Raw genomic sequence first — 24,713 nt, 5'->3', positions numbered from 1 at the left:
TATATTCACCATGTAGCTACAGTTTTAGATTATATTCAGCATTTAGCTACAGTTTAGGTTATATTCAATATTTAGCTAAAGTTTGGGTTATATTTAGCATTTAGCTACAGTTTGGGTTATATTCAACATTTGGCTAACTTTTTAGGTTATATTCAGCATTTAGCTACAGTTTGGATTGTATTCAGTATAATATGTGGGTAAATTATGTATTTGTCTTGCTAGGTTTCTGGGTTTGATCCCACACTGGTACATTGTGGTTTAGTGAGACACTTTGTGACAAAACAATACATCTTTAAGTATCAAACTGTCTCACTAAATATATAAACATATGTACATAGTTTGTCGGTTTCAGAATTCATTGGGAACAAATGATTGCATAGTCAACTATTGAGAGTCGTTATAGGCATTGGGAAGCTGCATGTAGTCACGAGATGGAGTATTTTTGGAAAACATCTTCTGTAGGATGTACATACACAAAGTTTCAGGGCCCCAATCCACAAGCCTATCTTAGCGCTACGATAATCGTAAGCCTATGTTAAAGTATGGGAGTTACGATCATCTTAGCGCTAATATCGCTTTGTGGAACGGGGCCCAGGTCTTCTTCCAAGCAAGCACACGATATTGTTCCAGAGTTGAAATTCGGTTGATCTGAGACTTTTAAATTGAAAAACATTGTATCAACATTGTTTCAACATTCAAGCCCTTTCAATATTTGAAGATAATAACATGTTGAAATGTGAGATTTTTCTAATATTGATTCAACATTGTTGTGCCTACTGTGTTCTTGGCCATTCATTCAGATGGCGCTGCAATTTGTGACAACATTCCAATTGCAAGTCTTTGAGAGGCATTTAGAAGTGATACCAGTACACATAAAGAATAGAATCTATGGATGTCAACTTCTTTATTATGAGAAACACAATGTTTTGGAGTACAGTAGAACACGGATATAACGAACTACTAGGGACCAGAGAAATCAGTTCGTTATATCCGTTGTTCGTTATACACGTTTTCGCTCGGAAACGTCCGCCATCTTGGATAAGACAAAACAAAATACACACGTAACTGCAGGATTGATTTGTATTAGCAGTGATCATTCAACTGAATTCAATTTACAACATTCATTTAATAACATTAAATTCATAACATTTTCTGAAGATTGTTATCAAATACATGTACAAAATTTAAACATATTTATCATTTTTCGATTTACATACGAAATGTGTAGTCTGTGATTTTACTTTGGCCTCGTTTCGCTGACTGCATTCTTGAAACGGCATCGTTCAGATCCGCCAAACTGTCAAAAACTGTTTGTTTTACAGACAAGATTACATGTACAGGTAAGATTAACACAATGCAAATTTAACAAGGTTGATCAGTCACCACTGATTGTATTGATTCGCCGCCATTGTTTTGATTCGCCGCTGATTGAGTACAGCCAATTGTCAGTGACACTTGACACTGAGTGAGATTTCTCAGTTCGCTATACACGTCGCTAATAAGTGATAAATGGGCTTGTCGGTGATCAGGTATCAGTTCGCTGTATCCGTTAGTTCGCTATAGAGAGTTCGTTATATACGTAAATTTTATATGATATTATATAGGAGATAAATCGGGGATTTTTTAACAGTTCGTTGTATCCGTTTGTTCGCTATATCCGTGTTCGTTATATCCGTGTTCTACTGTATGTGCATACACCTTCATCAGGTGAATGAATGAGGCAGTCGGCTTCTTCTGCTGTGTTTATGATAAATGTTGACAATGAGCAACTTTGTCCTTTCGCATTTGGCGTCCTTTTGTGTGCGTAGAATTGTACATTATTCTCTCTTATATATGGCATCTACAGAGCTCCAGATAAGCTTTTGGTGTTGTGGGTATTTTACCCATGCATTTTAAAATCATTGGGTATCAGTAATTCTATCTGGGTATTCAAATTTCTGTTACCCACAAGTTTTTACACATGTGGGTATTTAAGTCAAATATTTAAAAACACTATTCATCTAGTCCCTGCATACTGGTGTCGTGTGGGTTCAAGAGCTTTATAGGACTCAAAAATACCACGATACTTCCACAAGAAAGTGTGATGGCAAATGATCATGATGTAACTGTCATTGTGGAGTTTGGCAAGGTTGACGGAATGTCCGTTTATAATTTCAAAATAAGTTGCTGATTTGCTAATCGAATACGCAGGGTTACTTCACAATATTTTGATGATACGCACAAGTTTTATTTTTGTAGCGAATCTGTAATGTTCGTTGCGTATTTGATACGCTTGGATTTTATTTTACTGCATATTTCTGCATTTTTTATGCTTATTTTACGCAGATACGCAGCTTATCTGGAGCTCTGCATCTATTTGATTTGTATTTTGACCTTTACTAGTAACATTTAATACTTTATTTGTAACATTTGACAATTAATGCATACTTTATTTCAACTGATGGGTTTTTTTTACCGAATGGCCTCCCATAGAAGTAGCAAGAAGTCGCCATGAAACATTGAGTATGATGAAGAAGTTGTGTCCATAATATTCTCCTTGTCATGGTCAACTTGTGTGTTATACCTTATTCGACGTAATAAGCGCCCAGGGCACTCTCAAAATTAGTAATAGGGGGCTCTTATTAGAATATTATTTTGGTGAAAAAAACAGAGTTGAAAGATAAATTTTGTGGTTTATGCTGACAGCCTGAAATGTTTATATACGACAGATATATTTTTCCAGAATTTAATTGCCCATAATTGAGGGTGCATATTACACACAAGTGCATATTATACGCAAATAAATAGGTCTTGTGTACATTGATTAATCGAAAGGGGTGCTAATTGGGATTGTTCACTAGCCAATATATCAGCAAATATCGCCATGGGCGCTTATTAGAGCGGGGCGTTTATTACGTCGAATACGGTATGTGTGAAGTGACTCAGCAGAAAGTGTCAACTTATCCAGCCTGAGTGATTGTAATGTTTTCCTTACAAATGCTGTGTCATATGATTGCATAAATACACAGGCGTGAAGTGGACTAAAAGCAACAGGAGTTACTGTGGTTAATTGGACATGCATAATTAACATGTTATTAACACGTTCAATGTTGGTTGATATGATCACTACCAATTAATCACCAAGGTTCCATTCCACAGAGCGATCGTAGCACTACGGCACTGTCGTAAGTGTATGTTAAAGTATGGGAGTTGTGATTGTCTTTGCACTACTGAAAGAAATCTGAAGGAGACAAGAAAATATCTACCGGTAGTTATCTGGGCTTGTGTCATAAGCAGAGTCTAGTTCCCAAGAGTCGAGTGACTTCATGAAAGTCTACATTTGTTTTTACAAGCACTGGCCGCATCAATGTTTCATTATAAGAAAGTTGATGTTCCTTTTTACAGGATGATGTCTTTCATTCGTCAACTGGTCATATTCATGGCCCTGTTTGTGTTCACGGTGACGGGGCAAGCAACAGTCCGGTTCTTGGATACAAACCTCATTGTGAAGGAGGGTGATCAGTTTGACCTGCGGGTGCAAAGAACTGGATCCATAACTTCTGAGTTGGTTGTTATTGTTGCAGTAAGTATCCTTTCATTTTGATCTCATCATCATCATAATGTTAACATCATCATCATCATCATCATCATCATCATCATCATCATCACTATTATCAATAACATTTCGAACAATGAGTTAACAGAGAGTTTGCTCATGATGGAATATTAACAAAAATATCTTAAGCTATTTGCTATTGTGTTTGTTAAAAGAATAATGAAATTGCTTGTTCCTGAAATAATGATACCTTAATTATCATGTTGATCATTGCAAAGAGATATATTAGAAACCAGTTGTTTGTAGAGGGAGACATGGAACTTTATGGATGACAATTTGATTTTATATAGAGCAGATCATACCATACATGCATGTTGATATTTCATACAATCAATTTCCAGATGAAAAATGAAATAAAAAAAAATTAAATTTAGTCTGATTCTGACAGAAATGACAAAAATGGACATTTCCCTTAAAAGACCAGAACTTTAAATGTCAAGGAAGTTTAAGTGTACATATACAATGCAGTTAAAGCATATGCAACATTAGAGAAGTCACAGTTTCAAGATAATAGCCATATAACACAATCCCTTTATCATGTAAATAGCAAACACAGTTTTATGACAAAAGTGTACCGTCAATAATACATTTGATGCTACTAACACAATGTTAATTAGATTCTCCTTTGGTTAAATGAACATACCATGGATGTTTGAAAATAATGCAGGACCTGAAACTTTCATGCCTGCTTTATGATTTCATAGATATGTTCTATTGCTGGGCAGCAGTAATGGAAGAATAATGTTTGATATTAGAAGGTAATGATATTTCAATCTTGAGCTTAACTGTATCGTTAAAATACAGCGACAAAAATAGCCAAAGTTTCCATGCCTCATCGATGATTTCTGCATCATTTTCAGATAATGATAATGTCTGCAAATGGTACTCCAGAAAGACAGCCATTTTGTACAAAGTACCAACTAATGTATATATTAATGGAAAAATCTTGTCGTGATCCTTTGAACAACAATAATTTTCAAACACTGTAGCTCAGTTCATGTCACACATACATGTATGTTATGGTATTTTAATGTGCTTTGTACTATATGCCATTATGGCACAGCAACAGCAAACCGACTGGAGTAATGGACTGTCTTTGACAAAGTTGAATGTATTGTTCTTGTATACAGGAAGGGCGGGAAACTGTGGCATTGCAATATTCATTTCTAGGAACAAGTCAAGGTCGATTCACCGCTTTTCATTTAATGTACAATTCTAAATGATAATGAATAATAAAGTCTCATCAATATGATGATTTTTTTAAACCCCAAAGCATAAAAAGAAACATTATAAAGGGGAGCTCTTCAAATAATATGAATAAATATACTCAGTGTTTGAAAGTAAGCATGCAAGTCCAGGGTTCTGGTCATATGCTATTGTTGAAAGTTAATGGTTCAGATGATCCCATATTATATACTATCAGAGCAAACCTCAAGGACAAAACGTTTCCACTTAATTTTGAACACTGTGTATCTATTCTCATTTCTATTTCAATGTAGCAAATTAATTGTTTTATATTCATTACTTTATATTGCAAGCAAACATTATTCTGAAATATATTGAAGAACTACTCATTGAAACAACCACTTTATTAAGCAAGCTTCCATGTATGTAACTATATATCATTCATAAGTGACATTAGTTTCAGTAACACAAAACCTAGAAATCATCATCTTTAGATGACTTTAGACTTTAGATTCTACTATACAAGTATGAAGTGTTAGATTTTAAGAAAACACTTAGCAAAACAGTTTCATATGTTACATTCTGCCATCACCGTGGTTACTGAATAATTTCTGTACTATACCAGGAAAACCTCTAAGATTGGGTATATTTCATTAAAGATAATTTATATCTTTGATAGACATGTGAAAAACAGTAGGAGAGGAAATGAAATTGAAAAAAAATAAATAAACATGATAAAATATGTCTGGCAAAACAAAGTTGTCATCCAGTAAGGTTTATGTGTTCCTGGAGTGTACCTCGGTTTTAAAACAAGAACCATTGAATACATAATGATATGTGAAATGTTTGTATTTAGTGGTAGGAGTTTTTACTGATGAGTTTAGAATTCTGAGTAATTTTCTTATTCACCTTTCATATTTTAGATTAAGAAACCAGTAAGTTTGTATCTGATATTTGTTTACTCACCAAAGTCCCTTTAAGATTATTTTATCCTATGAATAGTTCGTTTACCCATTTGTTTGCACCAAACCATCCATAATTCATGAAATCTTGACAGAAATGTTGAAACCAATCCAGTGTCAAAGACAAACATTATGGTAACTTGCCATTTATCTATCTGTATCAGCATCTGTTATCAGAATCAGAAACAAGATATGAGCAGTGAATATTTTTATCCGATGTCAAAAGTTGTTTTTTGTAAAAGTCTTCAAGACTGTTAATAAACATGGTTTAAGTTGTCTCCCAGAATTACAAGGCACTGTCTTTCAGGCCATGATGATCTGATTACAATGGATTAGTTGGTTGGAACGGCAAACAAACTAGATCATCTTTGTACGATTTCACAGACTTAAGGTCCATGTGAAGAAATGTTTTGGCATGTTGCCCAGAAGCATCTGGGTAAATAATTACATTTATGAAAACAACTGAAAGTTTTAAATGGATTTGACAACTGTGCAAATATCATATTTACATTGAATTTTGGTGTTTTTCTCCAGTTCAATGCTTCCATATTTGCTTCACGTCCAATAAAACATTCACCCTTACAGTGATGCAGTATGTGAAGTTAACAAGAATATCTATCAGTAGCATTATAGTCAAAACGAAGTTGTAACTAATTTATATAATTAATGGACAAACCCTGTTGTGTAGTTTTTGACAATTTTAAAAATCTCGAACAATGTTTTGTGAACATCCTAAAACCATATGTATTGTTAGCAGGTGAGCTACAGAGCCTTATGGTTCTCACTTCAGCCAGTTGTTGTCATGTGTGTATGTTGCTATGCTGTGTATAATGCCTTGCCCAAATTGTTAAAGTAGTGTGCACCTTATAGCAGTAACATTTTTGTCTGTAATGGATTTCACACCAGTGAATGTTGTTTGCGATTGTTTTAATTTACTGATTTCTGTATGTCTTACTCCAGTGCTTGTAGGATCCGTATTTGATTAGATGTCCAATGAAACATACATTTTTACAGTGATGCTGTACTGGAAATTAACAAGTATCTCTATCTCAAATAAAAGCAATGAAACCATTTCAATAATTATAAGAAATCTCTGCTCAAAGCAGAGTTCATTGTATATCATAAGCATGCTGAAGACACTCTATCAAATAGTGATGACACCAGGTGTTAGTGAAAAGGTGAACATATCCTGACCCCCAGGTGTCACCCATCACAAACACATTCAAAGGCAAGTCAGTTGTTCTCCTAAATAAACATGGGAACATATGGTACACGTCAAAATAGGAATTGCATCTGACATTTTCTTTATCACTGATGCATCAAATTTGGAAATGCCCCCAACATGTCTACCATACAATCTTTTGAAAGCTCTTCTAGGACTCCGATCAACCTTGATCAAACATTTTTTGGGCGAGAGTAATATGATTTCATCTGAAGAGCGTACTCGATTGTTAACCTCAAAAGTTGTGAAATAAGACACCATAGGCTGGAGTTGCTGGAATATTGCTCGACATGAAGGGAAAATTGATTTTTGGAAAGTTGAGGTCATCCCGCTTGTCGTACATAGTTTTTTGTCACGCTGAATTTTAAGCAAAGATCTCAATGTGAAACAGATGAGGCTGTTTCACTGGTGTCTTTTGTTTCTAATTCAATCAGGAAATCAATGGAAGGGAATTAGCTGTTTGACCATTATTAAATGCTATCAGATCATTACTATACCTGAAGTTGAAGTAAAACTTCTTGGCCAAATTCCTTGCTTGTAATGGATGGATAGATGGATGGTTGGATGGATGGATGGTTGGATGGATGGATGGATTGATGGATGGGTGGTTGGATGGATGGTTGGTTGGTTGGTTGGTTGGTTGGTTGGTTGGTTGGATGGATGGATGTTGGATTGATGGATAGATAGATGGTTGGATAGATGGATGGATAGATAGATAGATGGTTTGATGGTTGGATGGATAGATGGATGGATGGATAGATAGATGGTTGGCTGGATAGATGGATGGATGGTTGGATGGATGGATAGATAGATAGATAGTTGGATGGATGGATGGACAAGTTTCTTTGTTCAATTATATTGCTTCCTGATTCTTCACCAACTGACCAAGAAATCCATCAAACAGGAAGTTATACTAAGTTTTATGAATAAAAATTTTCAATTTAATTTATCTTCACTGTTAGAGAACCTCAGTCTTTTTTAATCAGATGTTTTATGATAAGGACATATCCCAGCCCTATGAAACTATTCAACACCTGGCATTGATTCAGAGTGACATGACGTAATCCACTCTTTGTGTATTTGCACTCGCATGATCAACTGTGTTCATGCACCGAACCTTGTGTCACTGTCACTGTGTCCTCATCGCACACTGGCGATATAGATTTATTAAACATAAATCATATAGCTGTGCATAACAATAAAGATTCTGATACATGTATGTTTTTTTAGAGACTAATTCTTTAGCCATAGTTTTCCTTCCCATTTTACCCTTTTCATCATTTTCCTTCACTAGAGATAGTTTTTGCCATTATCGGCTCATTTCATTAATGCAAGTGATGGCACATTGTACATTTGTAGGTTATTGCTAACTTACAATTTGTCCTGGTACATCTCTGTGTATCTTCAAACTTCAATGGCTTAACCTTCATTGTTAGTGGATGTCGGTACCTCCAAGTGGTCATATTTATTTTGTTGTTTCAATATTGTGTGATTGAATTTGTCATGAATTTTGACACATTTACAAGGTGTTAAACAAATAATAAAGTCAATGACACAGAATAGCATTTATCATTCAATCAAAGATGTGTCAGCAATTGTACATTAGCTCTGTCTGTGAAAGTTGTTTTCTATTAATTGTCATTTAATCTGTTGTATTATTTATTTTTGATGGTTTCAACTATAAACACAACAGATGTTATAGAACAAACAAGTATCATAATCTTCACTCTTGATTTAATGTTTCTGAGCTGGAAGAGCTGTTGTTGGATATACATGATTTCAGTTTACTTAAGAACCTATTTACTTAAAATCATTTTGAAAAAAATGTTTATGAATATAGAGAATGTGATAGGCATGTATTACTTAGTTATGAATGAGAAGTGATGTATCTCTGCAAGGTATTAACAATTCCTCATTTGTGTAGATTGAAAGTGATCTCAGCGATGATTTTATCGGAGACACTCAAGTTGCACGGTTCACGCCAACTGGTTCCGACACAGTGGCCGTGACCTTCACAGTTAGAGATGACGATGAGGCAGAGGCTGATGAAGTTAGCATCCTGCAAATCACCATAGTGGGCAGAGCAGCCATTGCTGTCGATCCTTCACAGACGCGGGTCACCATTCTGGCCAATGATGATGCTTATGGTGTCTTTGGCTTCACTGAGGTAATACACTTGTTATTCAAATTCCGTGAAAAGATATGAATTTGATTTTGTAAAATTTTGGCCACTTTCTAAATGGTATTGTGTGTTCATAGCTTTCGGCCATGGTAGCCATGCCAATTTCTACTTGTCAGAGGGGTACACAAAGTACATGAACTATGTCGGACTTTCATTTTGTGGAAGCCTCGGTGGCTGAGTGGGTTAGATCGCTGACTTTGTGTGCTGGCAATTAGGTGCCTCACTCTGACAGTTTGGGTTCGAATCCTGGATGGGACTCAACCAAAAAAGTACAAGAATCTGTACTTTACTAAGAAAGTGGTATCCCAAATATAACATTTTTTACATTTGACCACTTTCTTAATGGCATTGTGTGTTCATAGTTTTAGGCCATTGGAGCCATACCAATTTCTACATGTCAGAGTGGTACACAAAGTGATCTAGACTACCAGTTGTCAAACTTCCATTTTGTGGAAGCCTCGGTGGCTGAGTTGGTTAGATCACCGACTTTGTGTGCTGGCAATTAGGTGTCTCACTCTGAAAGTAGTAGAATCTATACTTTACTAAGAAAGTGGTATCCTAAATAAAAGATTGGTAACATTCTTCAAGAGAGGTGTTTATTTTTGATAGCTGCCTCATAACTCATTCATTAACCTTAAGAAGTATTGATAGTCATGCAAGCGCTCGTTCATGCAGATCTTTAAGTAGTGTTTTATAGGTATGGAGCATATTCCTTGTGTAGGATTTTTTTGAGACATACAGTAATACCCTGTAGTTCCAGGTAGTGTTGTTCACAATGATTTTGTTTTAGTTAGTAAATTTCCTGATTAACAAGAGATAATGCTGTTATCAAATGTTCCCAATTGTAAATTAAAGGGACAAAACCCTTTCCAAGCCAAAATTGGAGTCCATTGTATGATTCCTTCCATTCTATGAGCATGTATTTATGAATCACTATCAAATAGTGATGACACCAGGTGTTTGTGAAAACATGAAAATATTCTGCCCCACCTGTGGCATCTGTCACAAACACATGGAAAGGCAAGTCAATAGTTCTCCTGAAAAGAACACGGGAACATTTGCTACAAGCCAAGATAGGGAATTGCATCACACATTTTTAAAACTGATGCATCCTATTTGGAAATGTCCTCCACATGCCTATCACCATGAATGTTCAGAGATAAAGTTAGAAGTTGGCAAAGAAAGCATAGTAGCACTGTTCAGCAACATAATCCTGGAGAGATTAATATATCACCATTATTTGCATTCACCGATCTCTCAGGCATCACCTCGTCAGGTGATTGAGAAGACATTCACGGAGGTGATCAACATAAAGATTGGCCGACAGAGAGGATCGTTTGGGAGTATCATGGTCAGCTACATGGTGAGTAGAGATACTGACTACACACACTGTAGTACAGGTCAAGGCTTTATTACTTGTTTTATGAATTAATTTTATCAAAAACATGTACTTTGTGAAATAAAATGTTCATTTTTCAACTCATAATTTCTTTACCGCTTTGGTTTGACTTCTAAAATAATATCATTTTGTTAGAAAATAATACACAGATTAAAGCTTTTGATTAACCAAATATTTTTGTTTCTTGAATCATATTAGAGAAGAAAATCTATAAATTCAAAATGTAAATGTCAGAGAATAATCGGTCTTGATTACGGTATCTGCTGAAACAGATTTCATAGGGCATAAAAGGTAAATAGTGATGAAAGCTGGTGATGACATGAGGTGTTTATATACGAAAGGGTAGACATGTCCTGCTCAACTGGTAGCACCAGCCACTCACACATTTAAAAAAAAAAAAGTAAGTGCCATTGGGTAGGGAGATATGAAAACTCCAACATGTTCTATTTTGTAAACTTCCTCTGAATGTCTACTATAAAATGTTTGGAATGACTTTACCATGCTTTTGATGGTGAAACATTGATTGAAAAGCTTTCCTGTTTGCAAAATGTGTCTTTCCATGAAATTTGAATAAATTGTACTTGCTCTATAGCATTAAATCTTGAGAATGTAGACTCCATAGAATGGACCTGAAAGTATATTGAAGAGGAAATTCACAATTTGAAAATCTAAATCATCCCCTTGTCATGAAATATGTTTGGCATAAGGAAGGGGCTTGGTCATTGACAGTTTGTTGTGCAAACCATTAAGATTCGGTTGAATGGTCCAGACTTGGAACAGCCTCCAGAAACTGATGGATGAATGGATGGGGTGTGTGTAGATATGGATAACTACTTAACTCCCTTACAGATCAACGGAAGCAGTTTGGAGGCTGACGTGGAGAGAGACATCGCACCAAGAAGCGGATTTGTTAGGTTTCAGCCAAACGAAAGAGAAAACAACCTTCAGCTTCAGATCAGGGCAGATGATGTGAGTTCCTTAAACCTGAAGAGGGAGAGACATTATTTGATTTAGCAATGAATGAATTGAGATTGCTATGTGTAAGGTTATTCTATTAAGTTTCAGGTGAATTTAGGGCAATTAATCTACTTTTTGTTACCTGAACATACAAGCATGGATTAACAAATTGCATGATGTTCAACAATTGAAGTTGTCGGAAAGTGGTCTCTGAGATCAGATGAAGCTGTATGATCACAAAGATTACCTATTCATGAATGTAAGTCTAGCGACTTTGATCAATTTGCATTGGTTACATATTTACAGTGAATAGCCTCAGATAAAGAAATCTTCCTTTATCCTGCAGATACCTGAAAATGCTGAAACATTTACAGTTTATTTGGTGGATACCTCTCCCATGGCCAGGATTGACCAAACAAGATCCTCATTTACCTTCATCATACAGGCTAATGATGCCCCTCTTGGCTTCCGCAGTGTAAGTACCAAGTTGATACAGGCTGATGTGATATGGTGCAATATTGCTTAGTCACTCACTGACTCACTTGCTGTTATCCGGTTGCTATCACTTTGTTAACAATGAATCATCCATCCTTCTGTTATCCATCCATCAATCCATCTGTTATCATCCATCAATCAATCTGTTATCCATCCATCAATCAGTGCTATCAATCAATTCATATGTTATCAATCCATCAATCTGTTATTAATCCCTCAATCTGCTATTTATCCTCAATCCATCTGTTATCCATCAATCCATCTGTTATCATCCATCAATCCATATGTTATCCATCCATCAATTCATCTGTTATCCATCCATCAATCGATCTGTTACCATCCATCAATCGATCTGTTATCATCCATCAAACCATCTGTTATCATCCACCAATCCATCTGTTATCCATCAATCCATCTCTTATCATCCACCAATCCATCTGTAACCCATCCATCAATCCATCTGTTATCATCCATCAATCAGTGCTATCAATCAATTCATATGTTATCAATCCATCAATCTGTTATTAATCCCTCAATCTGCTATTTATCCTCAATCCATCTGTTATCCATCAATCCATCTGTTATCATCCATCAATCCATCTGTTATCATCCAGCAATTCATCTGTTATCCATCCATCAATCGATCTGTTACCATCCATCAATCGATCTGTTATCATCCATCAAACCATCTGTTATCATCCACCAATCCATCTGTTATCCATCAATCCATCTGTTATCATCCATCAATCCATCTGTTGACATCCATCAATTCATCTGTTATCCATCCATCAATCCACCTGTTATCATCCATCAATTCATCTGTTATCATGCACCAATCCATCTGTTATCAATCCGTCTGTTATCCATCCATCAATCCATCTGTTATCATCCATTTATCCATCCATCAATCCATCTCTATTGGTCCATCAATCCTGTAATCTATCCACCAATCCATTTGTACCCATCCATCAATCCATCTGTTATCATCCATCAATCCATCTGTTATCATCCGCCAATCCATCTGTTATCATCCATCAATCCATCGGTTATCCATCAATCCATTTATTATTAGGTACCGGCAGCCAAATTTTAACTACTTTTTTTTACACAACACACTGACTTTCCTTAAACTGGAAAGCAATACAAGCAAAACAAAAAAAGAATTATGAAGATAGGACATGGGAAAATTTAATTACATTTGGACAAGTTCAGCATTAATTCATAACAAAACAAAGACTAACAAAAGCAAACAAAAAGCATTTCAACATAAAATAGATCACTCTTAACCATTTGTAGAATTACTGTCCACATATGACAACATATAATTAGACACATTGAGCTCTGACAATTGAAAAATGGTGGAAATTAAACTTGAAAAGTTAGTCATGGCTCATATTAGTAGTAATACAAAATATTAATAATACTATTGTCCTTTAAGACTGAAGAACATGATCTTTGCTGAGACGGACGTCTTGTTTTTCTTCGATTGCTTCATTGTCTTGTAGCAAGGACCATGACCAAGTCTGGAAGTCGGGAAAGTTCTTTCTTTGCAAGTTCCAGAGACGATCGGTCGGCTTCCTCTTGCAACTTTGAATAATCAATGTCCTAATTAATAATTGAAATAAAAGTTCAATTAAAATCCAAATCTTCCCTTTGTTTCTCAGAATTAGATATCTTCTCTGTAATAAGGTCATTGAGAGTCTTTGTTTCTTTGTTTTTGGACCCGTTCCTCAAAGTGATCTTAGTCCTAAGGTGATCGTGAATTTCCTTCAAAACTTTTCTGAAGGATTGTTCATTCAACCCAACACCAGATAGATAGCTGGCTGCTTGACATATCCATGACGGAGGAAAATCTTCTTTCTTCTGAAATGACACCAAGTGACTTGTGGCACTTGTTTCATTCAAGCAATTCATTCTGTGACACATTTGCTTGGCGAAGATAATTCCCAACAAATTCTGCTTGCCAGAAAAATTCATGCTAGTGAGTTTTTAGAATTTCTTAAAGCTCAGTGTTATGGAGGCTGAAGTTCAGAAATGTTTGAGGCAAAATCTGTAACATTGTCCTATGTCAATCAGGTAATAAAGTCAGATCAGGTTTGTTTGTACTGATAGTCGTCTGACTCTTCCAGGTGAACTGAAAATAGATTTCCATTTGTTGAAGTTTTCATCATCCGCCAAAAAATATAAACATTCATATTTAAAATAAATAGCTAAAATCATGAGAATAGCATGTAGACAAATGTATTTCAGTTACATAATTAAATAAATAATAAACACTTATTGGATATAAAATTCAAATCATGAGAAAAATATGTAAATACATGTCATTCAGTTCCATTATGAAATAAATAACAAACTCTTATTGGATATTGGATGGGAATTTAACTTACTTGGAAAAAATGACATTGTAAAATGTTTAGTTGAAGCCATGTAATCGCCAAACTATGTGTAAATCTAGGCTTTATCATACAAACATTTGCAAACATCCATTAATAATAATTTACTTTCATCGGATGTAAGCAGATTGACTATTAAATATGAGCATTAAATTAGATTTCATCCTTTTATTATCGATATGTGAATATGTTATTTGGATATTCCAAAAACGGAAGTGGCTTAATTTCGATAAAAATATCATGACAGTAGAGGTAAATCGTCAACAGAAATTACTTTATTGACAATCAAATACATGTTTGTTCTATAACTAAGCTTTACACATAGTGCTTCAACATATGTATGCACATTCAGTGACAAAGCATTTGCATGAAAGCGGACCCTTTACATCCGCCATCTTGTATTTTCACGAGAATTTTCGTGTCTCCATCCTCAAAAAGATCATCGAAGTGGTACGTACCACAAAAATAGCCACTTTTATGTTTGACATCGGCAGCTATAACCATTCCAAAATGTTCACAAAGGTTAAAAGGATTTATAGATGCAAAAACAAAGGGTTCAATATTACCTACTTGAACATGGTCGTGTTGTGAAAGCCTAGTGATATGGAAAAGGTGCTTACCTTACAGCGTAAGCGTGATGATGGGGAGATCGAGATCGTGTTAGCTTCGATGGGTTTCGTCACCAAAACTGCCAACACAAACTACTCTATCTTCTTCATTTTGAACTTTGATCAGCTCTGCTCCTATGGCTTCATCCAAAGCATCTGTATCCAGGATGAAGGGGTCCTCCTTGGTAGGTAATGCCAACACAGGTGTATTGGTTAGAGCTCGTGCTCATCATTCCATTGGAATGCCTTCTTACCCGTAATTTGATACAACGGGACTGCCATAGAAGCATAGTCCCTGATAAACATCCTGTGGTAGTTGGCAAAGCCAAGAAACCTTTCAACATCCTTGGTACAGGTGGGGCGGGGCCAGGTTACTACCACTTTGAGGCCATCGTTGTTGGCATCAAGGCTATCTTGGCTAACTACGCGACCGAGAAACTCAACCCTCTGCTGAAACAGTTCACACTTGCGAGGTTTCAATATGAGTTGATAACTTCTGAATCTCTCGAAGATGGATCGGAGATTAGTCAGATGGTCTTCAACATTGGTACCCATCACCAAAATATCGTCCAAGAATGCCAGTGCAATATCCGAGGTCAATCCTCGCAACAAGAAGTTCATTACCCGTGAATGTGTTGCTGGAGCATTACATGGGTGCCTTGGCGAGATGGCCGGATCCAGGATCCTTAGGGCTACTGGCTTCCAAGTTGGCAAGAACCTCAGAGAAAACCTCCATCTCCCTGCTGAGATCGTGAGTGGCCGCCTGCCACCGGTCATAAAGAGCACTCTGACTTGGTGGAGTAAGTCCTCTACGCCTGGCCTGCAAGTTGGTCTCCGCTTGTTCCAGTTGTTTTAGGTTTGAGTTGATAGCATCCATATCAGAGCTAGGAACGGCTTGATGGAACATTTTAGCTTGCGACAACCTACTCGAGGTACTTTCCGTAGCTGGAGTAAATTGTCCAAATGCTGATTTAGGTGTTTTGGTTTTGGATGGTGCAGCTTGCCTAGAAGCGGGTTGCCCCACCATGCCGGGAGACCAAGAGCCTGCAGTTTGAGTACCAGTGGCAAAGGAGATGGTGCTTAGAGTCTGTTCAGGGTTTCTGATAGAGGGGAGATTACGAAAATCCTCCTCCATAAGTACGCCTAAGGTTTCTCACAGCTGAACAATCTTCCTGGCTAGTTTCATCCCTATTCCCAGAATAAGCCTGAGTTCTTCCTCAGAGCACAGATTAATGTTAACTGGTGCCATGATTGGATTATCTGAAATAATCCAAAAACCCGTCTTAAATAATTAATTAGAAAGAACAAGTCATAAAAACCCCATGTTTGGAACGAATACAATTGGGAAAGGAACAAAAGTGTCTGAGCCTACCCTAAAGTATTCTTGCTCTTGTACTACAACCTAAGGCAAGACGAAGCTGACCTTTCGGTACCTACATGGTAGCTGTATAACATTAAACTAACCTAAGTAAAGAGATGTCAATATTATGGATATGACAAATCATGTACATGTCAAAGGATAGATGAATGGAAGCTGCAACCTGCATGGGGGATTACACCTGGACTAGAGAGACCATGGCGGCAGAGAAAACCCAAGATATATCAACCATACCCCCCACTAGCAGAGAACTGATACCAACCCAAACAACATTAGCTACATGTTGCTAATAGGGTGAGGCAGTGGCAGCCGACTGCGAGGCCTATCGTCTGAAGAAGGATAGAGGGCCAGTTGATTGTGAAGAATGCTCCACGTTGCCGACTGACTGCGGACCAGTAGAATGATGCCGTTCGTATGAAGGACAGAGCATTAAAGTGGACGTATATTGTCATCAACCGGTCTTACGGGCTTCACAAACCAGAACCAAGTGAACCATATCGTCCCCCGGAGGACCGACTACTCAGCTGCTAAGCATTAGCTACCCTTACCTAACACTACCAGACTTACAGATGAACACATAACACTGCAGGCAAGATAACTGAACTGTACCAGCAGTGAACAAAGCAGATGGCATACCCCAAAATAATCTGTACGGTCAGCAGGTGTCGCAAACTGAAATGAAACCCGGCCATACTAGGGTGAAATACTTGCACCATCTAACGTTTGACCTATGCTAATATAACACAATCACATTTCATGCATGGCATAAACATGACCATAAAAATGACAAATAAATAAATATTCTCAACAACTGCAAAGCTACCACACTTATCAAGTGGATATAAATAATAAACAAATGCGATAAACACACCAGGTCTAGGTGACAGTTGACCGCTGTCAGTCAGTCATATCAAGAGTGAGTGAGCGCAGTAGTGTCAACCTAACACCTTGTATAAATAATTGAAAAACCTAATACATGTATACATAAATATAACCCCAGGCTTAGTTGACAGTTGACTGCTGTCAGTCATGCGAATGACTGAGTGCAAAAGTGTCAACCTAAAACCTTATATAAACAATAATGCACAGTGAATACGTACCTGCAAACCCCTGCATTAATGAAAAGACCTGCAGAATACTTACCCACTATTTAATGTGAATACATAATATATATATATACATATAATAATAGTATAAATGGATAAATGAGTGAGTGAGTATGGTTTTCCGGCGTACATATCAAGTAACGTATTCATACGCAATGAAAACTCAAGAAATATTTCCGGGCTTCGAATTCCATTTAACCACATTCTTCAACCAATCAGATTGCAGAATTCTCTCCCATTCATTTTACAAGTATTACTAACAAGCGTGTAATTACAGAAAATATTGTATTGTATCTTGCTGCGAATGTATTCCCTGTAATGTGTGAACATTAATTTGACGCGAGTGAGTGAGTGAGGTTTTACTTTAGCAATATTCCAGCAATATCACGGCGGGGGACACCTGAAATGGGCTTCACACATTGTACCCATGTCGGGAATCGAACCCGGGTCTTCGGCGTTACGAGCGAACGCTTGAACCACTAGGCTACCCAACTGCGCCCAATGGATAAATGATGGTAACACTACACATATATAAATATGCTGACAGCCATGGGAGTTGTTACAGCGTTACCATGCACCCAGTGACAGTGATTGACAGCTAGGTGCATGCAACACTGCAATCAACACCATGAAATTTACACGTAATACGCCATGTGAAAAGCATGCAGCTTCCAGCGGTTGACATGATCAAAACACATGTTTAGTGGATACATCAACACCCTTTGATATTACTGTGCATTTAACATTATGAGTATGTTTTTACGGCCGAAAAGTGATAAAAATATAAACTAAAGAGCATTGGGGTATTACTCTAATAGCCAATGAAAAAGCTCAAACCGCTCCATATTAGGAGTTTTGCTCTATATAAGGACATCAAGTGACCCATTCATCAGTTCTTTCCCATTGTCGTGTGACATATTTACTTTTGTCACAAATATCACAAATAGGCTTAATCATGTTCACAGCGCCATTGTTGTGAAAGCCTAGTGATATGGAATAGGTGCTTACCTGACAGCGTAAGCGTGATGAGGGGGAGATCGAGATCGTGTTAGCTTCGGTGGGTTTCGTCCGTTCGGTTTGCAGTCCAGTCTCAATCTGTCGATTGTCACCTGTCAGATTTGGCGGGTAAGTTGATCACATGCCTTGATCACACCCGGAAACATACGAGTAACATCGGGTGGCCAATCCAATGTAACCCAATGTACCGGTGTGGAAGCACCAATCACTACATTTTGCTTGGCGCACATGCAACAGACAAGCTAGCTTTAGTTTCGTACACTTGTTAGAAAGGAAATTGAATAAAGAATCGATTGATGTCAGAACTTACAATGTTTAAATGAATACTTTTGATACTGTGATGATTTAAAGTCGAGTAATTATTTTAAATATGATTTACTGTTACAAAGTAATACGTTTTAAAAAAAACCTCTGGTGATTATGCTTCTATTTTTAGTTTATTTTTGCGTTGCCTGTGTGAAATGCGCGAGAGCAAGAAAAAGACTGTGTATTTTCCTTTGGTGTAAATGTCTTGAGGCGAGCGTCCCGCGGCACTAATTAATAAGGTTCATTAGTGCAATGCCACTTAATATTATATATACAATTGTTTCTTAATGAACAAATAACACACAACTCATGAAAGGAAAAAGGACAATCTTTATTGTATTATTATTTTTTTTATTAATCCATAAATAAGAAAGTAATGAGCAAGTGAAAACAGACTATATTTGACAATCTCTATAGATTCCACTGAGTTTGCAGGTCTGCTGCCGGTACCTACTATTATAGACCATCAATTCATCGTTATCATCAATCAATCCTGTAATCTATCCTTCAATCCATCTGTTATCATCCATCAATCCTGTAATCTATCCTTCAATCCATCTGTTATCCATCCATCAATCCATCTCTATTGATCCATCAATCCTGTAATTTATCCATCAATCCATCTATTATCATCCATCAATTCATCTGTTATCATCCATCAATCCATCTACTACCATCAATCAATTTATCTGTTATCCCTCTATCAATCCATCTCTATTGATCCATCAATCCTGTAATCTATCCACCAATCCATCTGTTATCATCCATCAATCCATCTATTATCATCCATCAATTTATCAGTTATCATCCATCAATCCATCTGTTATCACCCATCAGTCCATCTGTAGTCCATCCATCCATCCATCTCTATTGATCCATCAATCCTGTAATCTATCCATCAATCCATCTGTGATCATCCATCAATCCATCTATTATCATCCATCAATTTATCAGTTATCATCCATCAATCCATCTGTTATCACCCATCAGTCCATCTGTAGTCCATCCATCCATCCATCTCTATTGATCCATCAATCCTGTAATCTATCCATCAATCCATCTGTGATCATCCATCAATCCATCTATTATTATCCATCAATTTATCAGTTATCATCCATAAATCCATCTATTATCCATCCATCAATCCATCTGTGATCATCCATCAATCCATCTGTTATCCATCCATCAATCCATCTGTGATCATCCATCAATCCATCTGTTATCCATCCATCAATCCATCTGTGATCATCCATCAATCCATCTATTATCACCCACCAATCCATCAGTACATGACGGTTGATAGTTTCATTGTTTGACTTCCAGCCTGTGTACAGATTTGCAGAGGGACCAGGCAGTCAGACATATTCTGTACAAGTAAATCGTGGCCTGACAACAGATGGCTTCACCAAGATCGGCTCACTTTCTGAACAGGCAACAGTTCAATACTCAGTTAGCCCAGGAACTGCACAACAAAATGTTGACTTTACAGCAAGCAATGGCCAGCTTGTATTCGGACCAGAAGAAACTGTCAAGTCCATTTCATTTGTCGTCCTTGATGATAATCAGCCAGAGATGAATGAAACATTTCAGTTCCGTCTTTCAACATTTTCGGGCGATGTTGTGTGGGCCCCTAATGCAGAGACAACCACAGTAGTAATTAGTGCTAATGATAATCAAAATGGAGTCATCAGCTTCAGAACAGAAAACAGCACAACATTAAACCCAGAGGTGAGGGTCAACGAGGATACATACTCTGTGGCCGTATTCCAAGTTGTTCGAAATGCTGGGACTTTTGGTCGTGTGACAGCCACATGGGAAATTAGCCATTATAATGAAACAACCGACCAAGTAACATCCGATGTGGGGCCTCTCTTTGGAGTGGTAGAATTTCAAAATGGTGCCAACACGGCTGAAATCAGGATCACGATTGTGCAGGACACATTCCCCGAGCCAGCTGAGAAGTTTGTGGTGACTCTGCAGGAAGCGACCGGGGGTGCAACCATTGAGGGAGTAACACAAGCCTTTCTGCTCATAGAAGACAGTGATGATATGTACGGCAGAATCGAGTTTGACTCACCCTTCCAGCAACAGATCAAAAACGTAAGTAGTAAAGATGGTGAGGCTCAGTAACTATGATGATGGCATGTCATCATATCCCATGGCTTTGATCATTGCTCATAATATCTTTTACTTGATTGTTAGGTCCAGACTTGATTATTTACAGGCTGCCATCAGATATATATGGAATATCACTGAACAACAAACACCCACTTGCCAAATAACAACTGATGATTAATAAATTACTTTGTACAATCACAGACCATCACTTCACGGTCCCTGAAACTTCAGCTGAAGCGTGAAGGAGGACGCTTCAAAGACCTCACCGCCAACATCTCACTGACCTACTATGACAACGCCAACAGAGACCGCACAGGTAGAGCTCTACATTAACACAGCCAGATTGCTATTCAGTGAAATTAATGTAATGTTGTCACAGATACTTGCAGTATTCCGGTCCAACATTGCAGCACCTCAACTTCCAGTGCCCAGACAGTACTGTCAACTTGTGGACAAAGCACTGAAGTGTGAAGATTGATTTAGACTGGTTTTCCTCTTTTATTCTTACAGATAATATAGTTATCTAGAATTCCAAACAAGAAGCCCTTGGTAGTCAATTTGGAGAAAATGATTGTTATGTTCAAAATAGGGATTTTGAAAAGTTCAAAGGAGTGTAATGTATTCAAGGAAAACTCTTCTACTTCTTCTCCTTCTTCGCATTTCTACTCTCCTTTACTCCTTTTCTACTTCTGTCCTCCTTTTCTTTCCTTCTCGCCTCATTTTCCTCCTCCTGTGTGTGTGTGCCCATATAATTACCCCCGAACAACATACCTACCTCCTCCTCCTTCCCACATATCTACCTACCTGGCCTCCTTCCTGTCAGTGTCTACAGATGTCATCCTATACTTGTATATACCCACTGCTCCCCGTGTCTTTGTGTAGATGAGGTGCTGATGTCATCCTATACTTGTATACACCCACTGCTCCCCGTGTCTTTGTGTAGATGAGGTGCTGATGTCATCCTATAGTTGTATACACCCACTGCTCCCCGTGTCTTTGTGTAGATGAGGTGCTGATGTCATCCTATACTTGTATATACCCACTGCTCCCCATGTCTTTGTGTAGATGAGGTGCTGATGTCATCCTATACTTGTATACACCCACTACTCCCCGTGTCTTTGTGTAGATGAGGTGCTGATGTCATCCTATACTTGTATATACCCACTGCTCCCCGTGTCTTTGTGTAGATGAGGTGCTGATGTCATCCTATACTTGTATACACCCACTACTCCCCGTGTCTTTGTGTAGATGAGGTGCTGATGTCATCCTATACTTGTATATACCCACTGCTCCCTGTGTCTTTGTGTAGATGAGGTGCTGATGTCATCCTATACTTGTATATACCCACTACTCCCCATGTCTTTGTGTAGATGAGGTGCTGATGTCATCCTATACTTGTATACACCCACTGCTCCCCATGTCTTTGTGTAGATGAGGTGCTGATGTCATCCTATACTTGTATATACCCACTGCTCCCCGTGTCTTTGTGTAGATGAGGTACTGATGTCATCCTATACTTGTATATACCCACTGCTCCCCGTGTCTTTGTGTAGATGAGGTGCTGATGTCATCCTATACTTGTATATACCCACTACTCCCCATGTCTTTGTGTAGATGAGGTGCTGATGTCATCCTATACTTGTATATACCCACTGCTCCCCATGTCTTTGTGTAGATGAGGTGCTGATGTCATCCTATACTTGTATATACCCACTGCTCCCCGTGTCTTTGTGTAGATGAGGTACTGATGTCATCCTATACTTGTATATACCCACTGCTCCCCGTGTCTTTGTGTAGATGAGGTGCTGATGTCATCCTATACTTGTATATACCCACTGCTCCCCATGTCTTTGTGTAGATGAGGTGCTGATGTCATCCTATAGTTGTATACACCCACTGCTCCCCGTGTCTTTGTGTAGATGAGGTGCTGATGTCATCCTATACTTGTATATACCCACTGCTCCCCGTGTCTTTGTGTAGATGAGGTGCTGATGTCATCCTATACTTGTATATACCCACTGCTCCCCGTGTCTTTGTGTAGATGAGGTGCTGATGTCATCCTATAGTTGTATATACCCACTACTCCCCGTGTCTTTGTGTAGATGAGGTGCTGATGTCATCCTATACTTGTATATACCCACTGCTCCCCGTGTCTTTGTGTAGATGAGGTGCTGATGTCATCCTATACTTGTATATACCCACTGCTCCCCGTGTCTTTGTGTAGATGAGGTGCTGATATCATCCTATACTTGTATATACCCACTGCTCCCCGTGTCTTTGTGTAGATGAGGTGCTGATGTCATCCTATAGTTGTATACACCCACTACTCCCAATGTCTTTGTGTAGATGAGGTGCTGGCACAGAGGTACTTCGAGATGCCGCTGCTGCAAGGGTTGGATATCATCATGGGGGAAGTGCCTCTGCTACCCAAAGCCTTCCTGCAGACGGGAGGAAGATTTGATGCCTACATTACGGACGTCATTATTGATATAAGTTAGTACCGACACCTATTGACCTTCAAAGCGAAGTGTTAAGGTTAAACATACAACCAGTTTGTGTGTCACTAAACTGTAGCTTACATTACAAAGATTCCATGTGAGCTACATGCAGCTTTTGAATACTTCTCATGGAGCATCTGGTGTTTGCTGTGCTTCTGCAATTGTTTTCAGCTTAGTGACATTTTTATGTTTGTAATTCTATGTCTAATCCAATTTTCAGTGTGTGTGTGAGTGAGTGAGTGAGTGCAGCATCTTGTACTTCTTCAATCTCAGTAAAATCAGATCTTATCAACTTAGTTCTGACAGAGATCAGAGGACATCCTGTTACAGGACATGTCAGAAAGATTTCATTTCACCAATCAGAGTGTTGCTCACCAGATCAGGAAAGTGACAGTGGGAATGTGTTTTCTTATCACGCAAACTTGAAAAGGTTAACACAGGTTATTCCAAACAACGGTTACGAGCTGTACAACTGATTCCATCAAAATCATTGTCTTTCGCTCACTTCAGTTGGATAAACATTTGAACAGAAGAGACTGCAAGAACTGCCATACAATGTAGGCCACTTTTCAAATTTTGAATCAAGAACTTGAATATTTTTCCAAGTGCAGTCTTGAATAAAAGTTCACAGTTTGAAGCTTAAGTGTTGTATAGCTTGAAAAAGGTGCTTTGTAATTTGTTAATGTCAGCTTCTTGTAAGTCAGTTCATTGGTCAGTTAAAGCTCACAAAAGGTCATTCCGACGTGACCTGTAATGAGATGTCTTCAGATATTTGTTAAGCGGTAGTGAGATATGATTTGAATGAGATTGGTAGAGTCTGGACTAAGTGCTTACCCACTGAGATACCATGCCGTCTTTTAACTTGGGTACCCTACTTCGACACAGTATACTGACTCAAGTCCTTGTTTTATCCCCATAATGTTGAGCTGCAGGCAGGGTAACAACAAGTACCATATTTTAATGTCTTTTGGTAGAACGCATCTGGGGATAGGCCCACTGACCATTCACTTATGAACACGGTCTATCCTCTGGACCACAGAGCTGTTTTTGATTAAAGTCAATCAGATATGTAAATGAATGAGTCATAACAATTCCATGTTGCAGCTCCTGAGTTTGGGAACTACAACAGCCCTGTCCTACAGTCCCGGAGGCAGGTCAGTATCCCTGTCACCGCCACCAACGCCAATGGGGAGATAGGATTTGCTGACATCTCGGATGTCCTGGTTGAAGAGCCCACGTCAGGCAGCAGAGTGGTAAGTTAGGACACAAAACTTAAGTTAGGACACAAT

At 38.0% G+C, this 24,713-nt stretch overlaps 1 protein-coding gene across 4 annotated transcripts in view; it reads left to right on the top strand.

Annotated features, from left to right (window-relative positions):
* The window catches only part of LOC124136725 (adhesion G-protein coupled receptor V1-like), a 168,052-nt gene that overhangs the window by 15,302 nt on the left and 128,037 nt on the right, over window positions 1-24,713 (top strand). For 3 of the 4 annotated variants that reach the window (XM_048401180.1, XM_048401155.1, XM_048401216.1), the window contains exons 3-12: window positions 3,385-3,562; window positions 5,704-5,715; window positions 8,889-9,131; window positions 10,408-10,509; window positions 11,395-11,514; window positions 11,849-11,977; window positions 20,132-20,908; window positions 21,128-21,242; window positions 23,273-23,419; window positions 24,529-24,677. In XM_048401180.1, the coding sequence (XP_048257137.1) occupies window positions 3,385-3,562; window positions 5,704-5,715; window positions 8,889-9,131; window positions 10,408-10,509; window positions 11,395-11,514; window positions 11,849-11,977; window positions 20,132-20,908; window positions 21,128-21,242; window positions 23,273-23,419; window positions 24,529-24,677 (1,972 nt within the window). The remainder of the gene's footprint in view (window positions 1-3,384; window positions 3,563-5,703; window positions 5,716-8,888; window positions 9,132-10,407; window positions 10,510-11,394; window positions 11,515-11,848; window positions 11,978-20,131; window positions 20,909-21,127; window positions 21,243-23,272; window positions 23,420-24,528; window positions 24,678-24,713) is intronic. The other variant, XM_048401247.1, reaches the window with a different exon arrangement.

This window comes from Haliotis rufescens, unplaced genomic scaffold (assembly GCF_023055435.1).
Source record: "Haliotis rufescens isolate VD_foot unplaced genomic scaffold, xgHalRufe1.0.p SCAF_1, whole genome shotgun sequence".
NCBI classification, from domain to species: Eukaryota; Metazoa; Mollusca; class Gastropoda; order Lepetellida; family Haliotidae; genus Haliotis; species Haliotis rufescens.
This window is presented reverse-complemented; position numbering and strand designations above follow the sequence as displayed.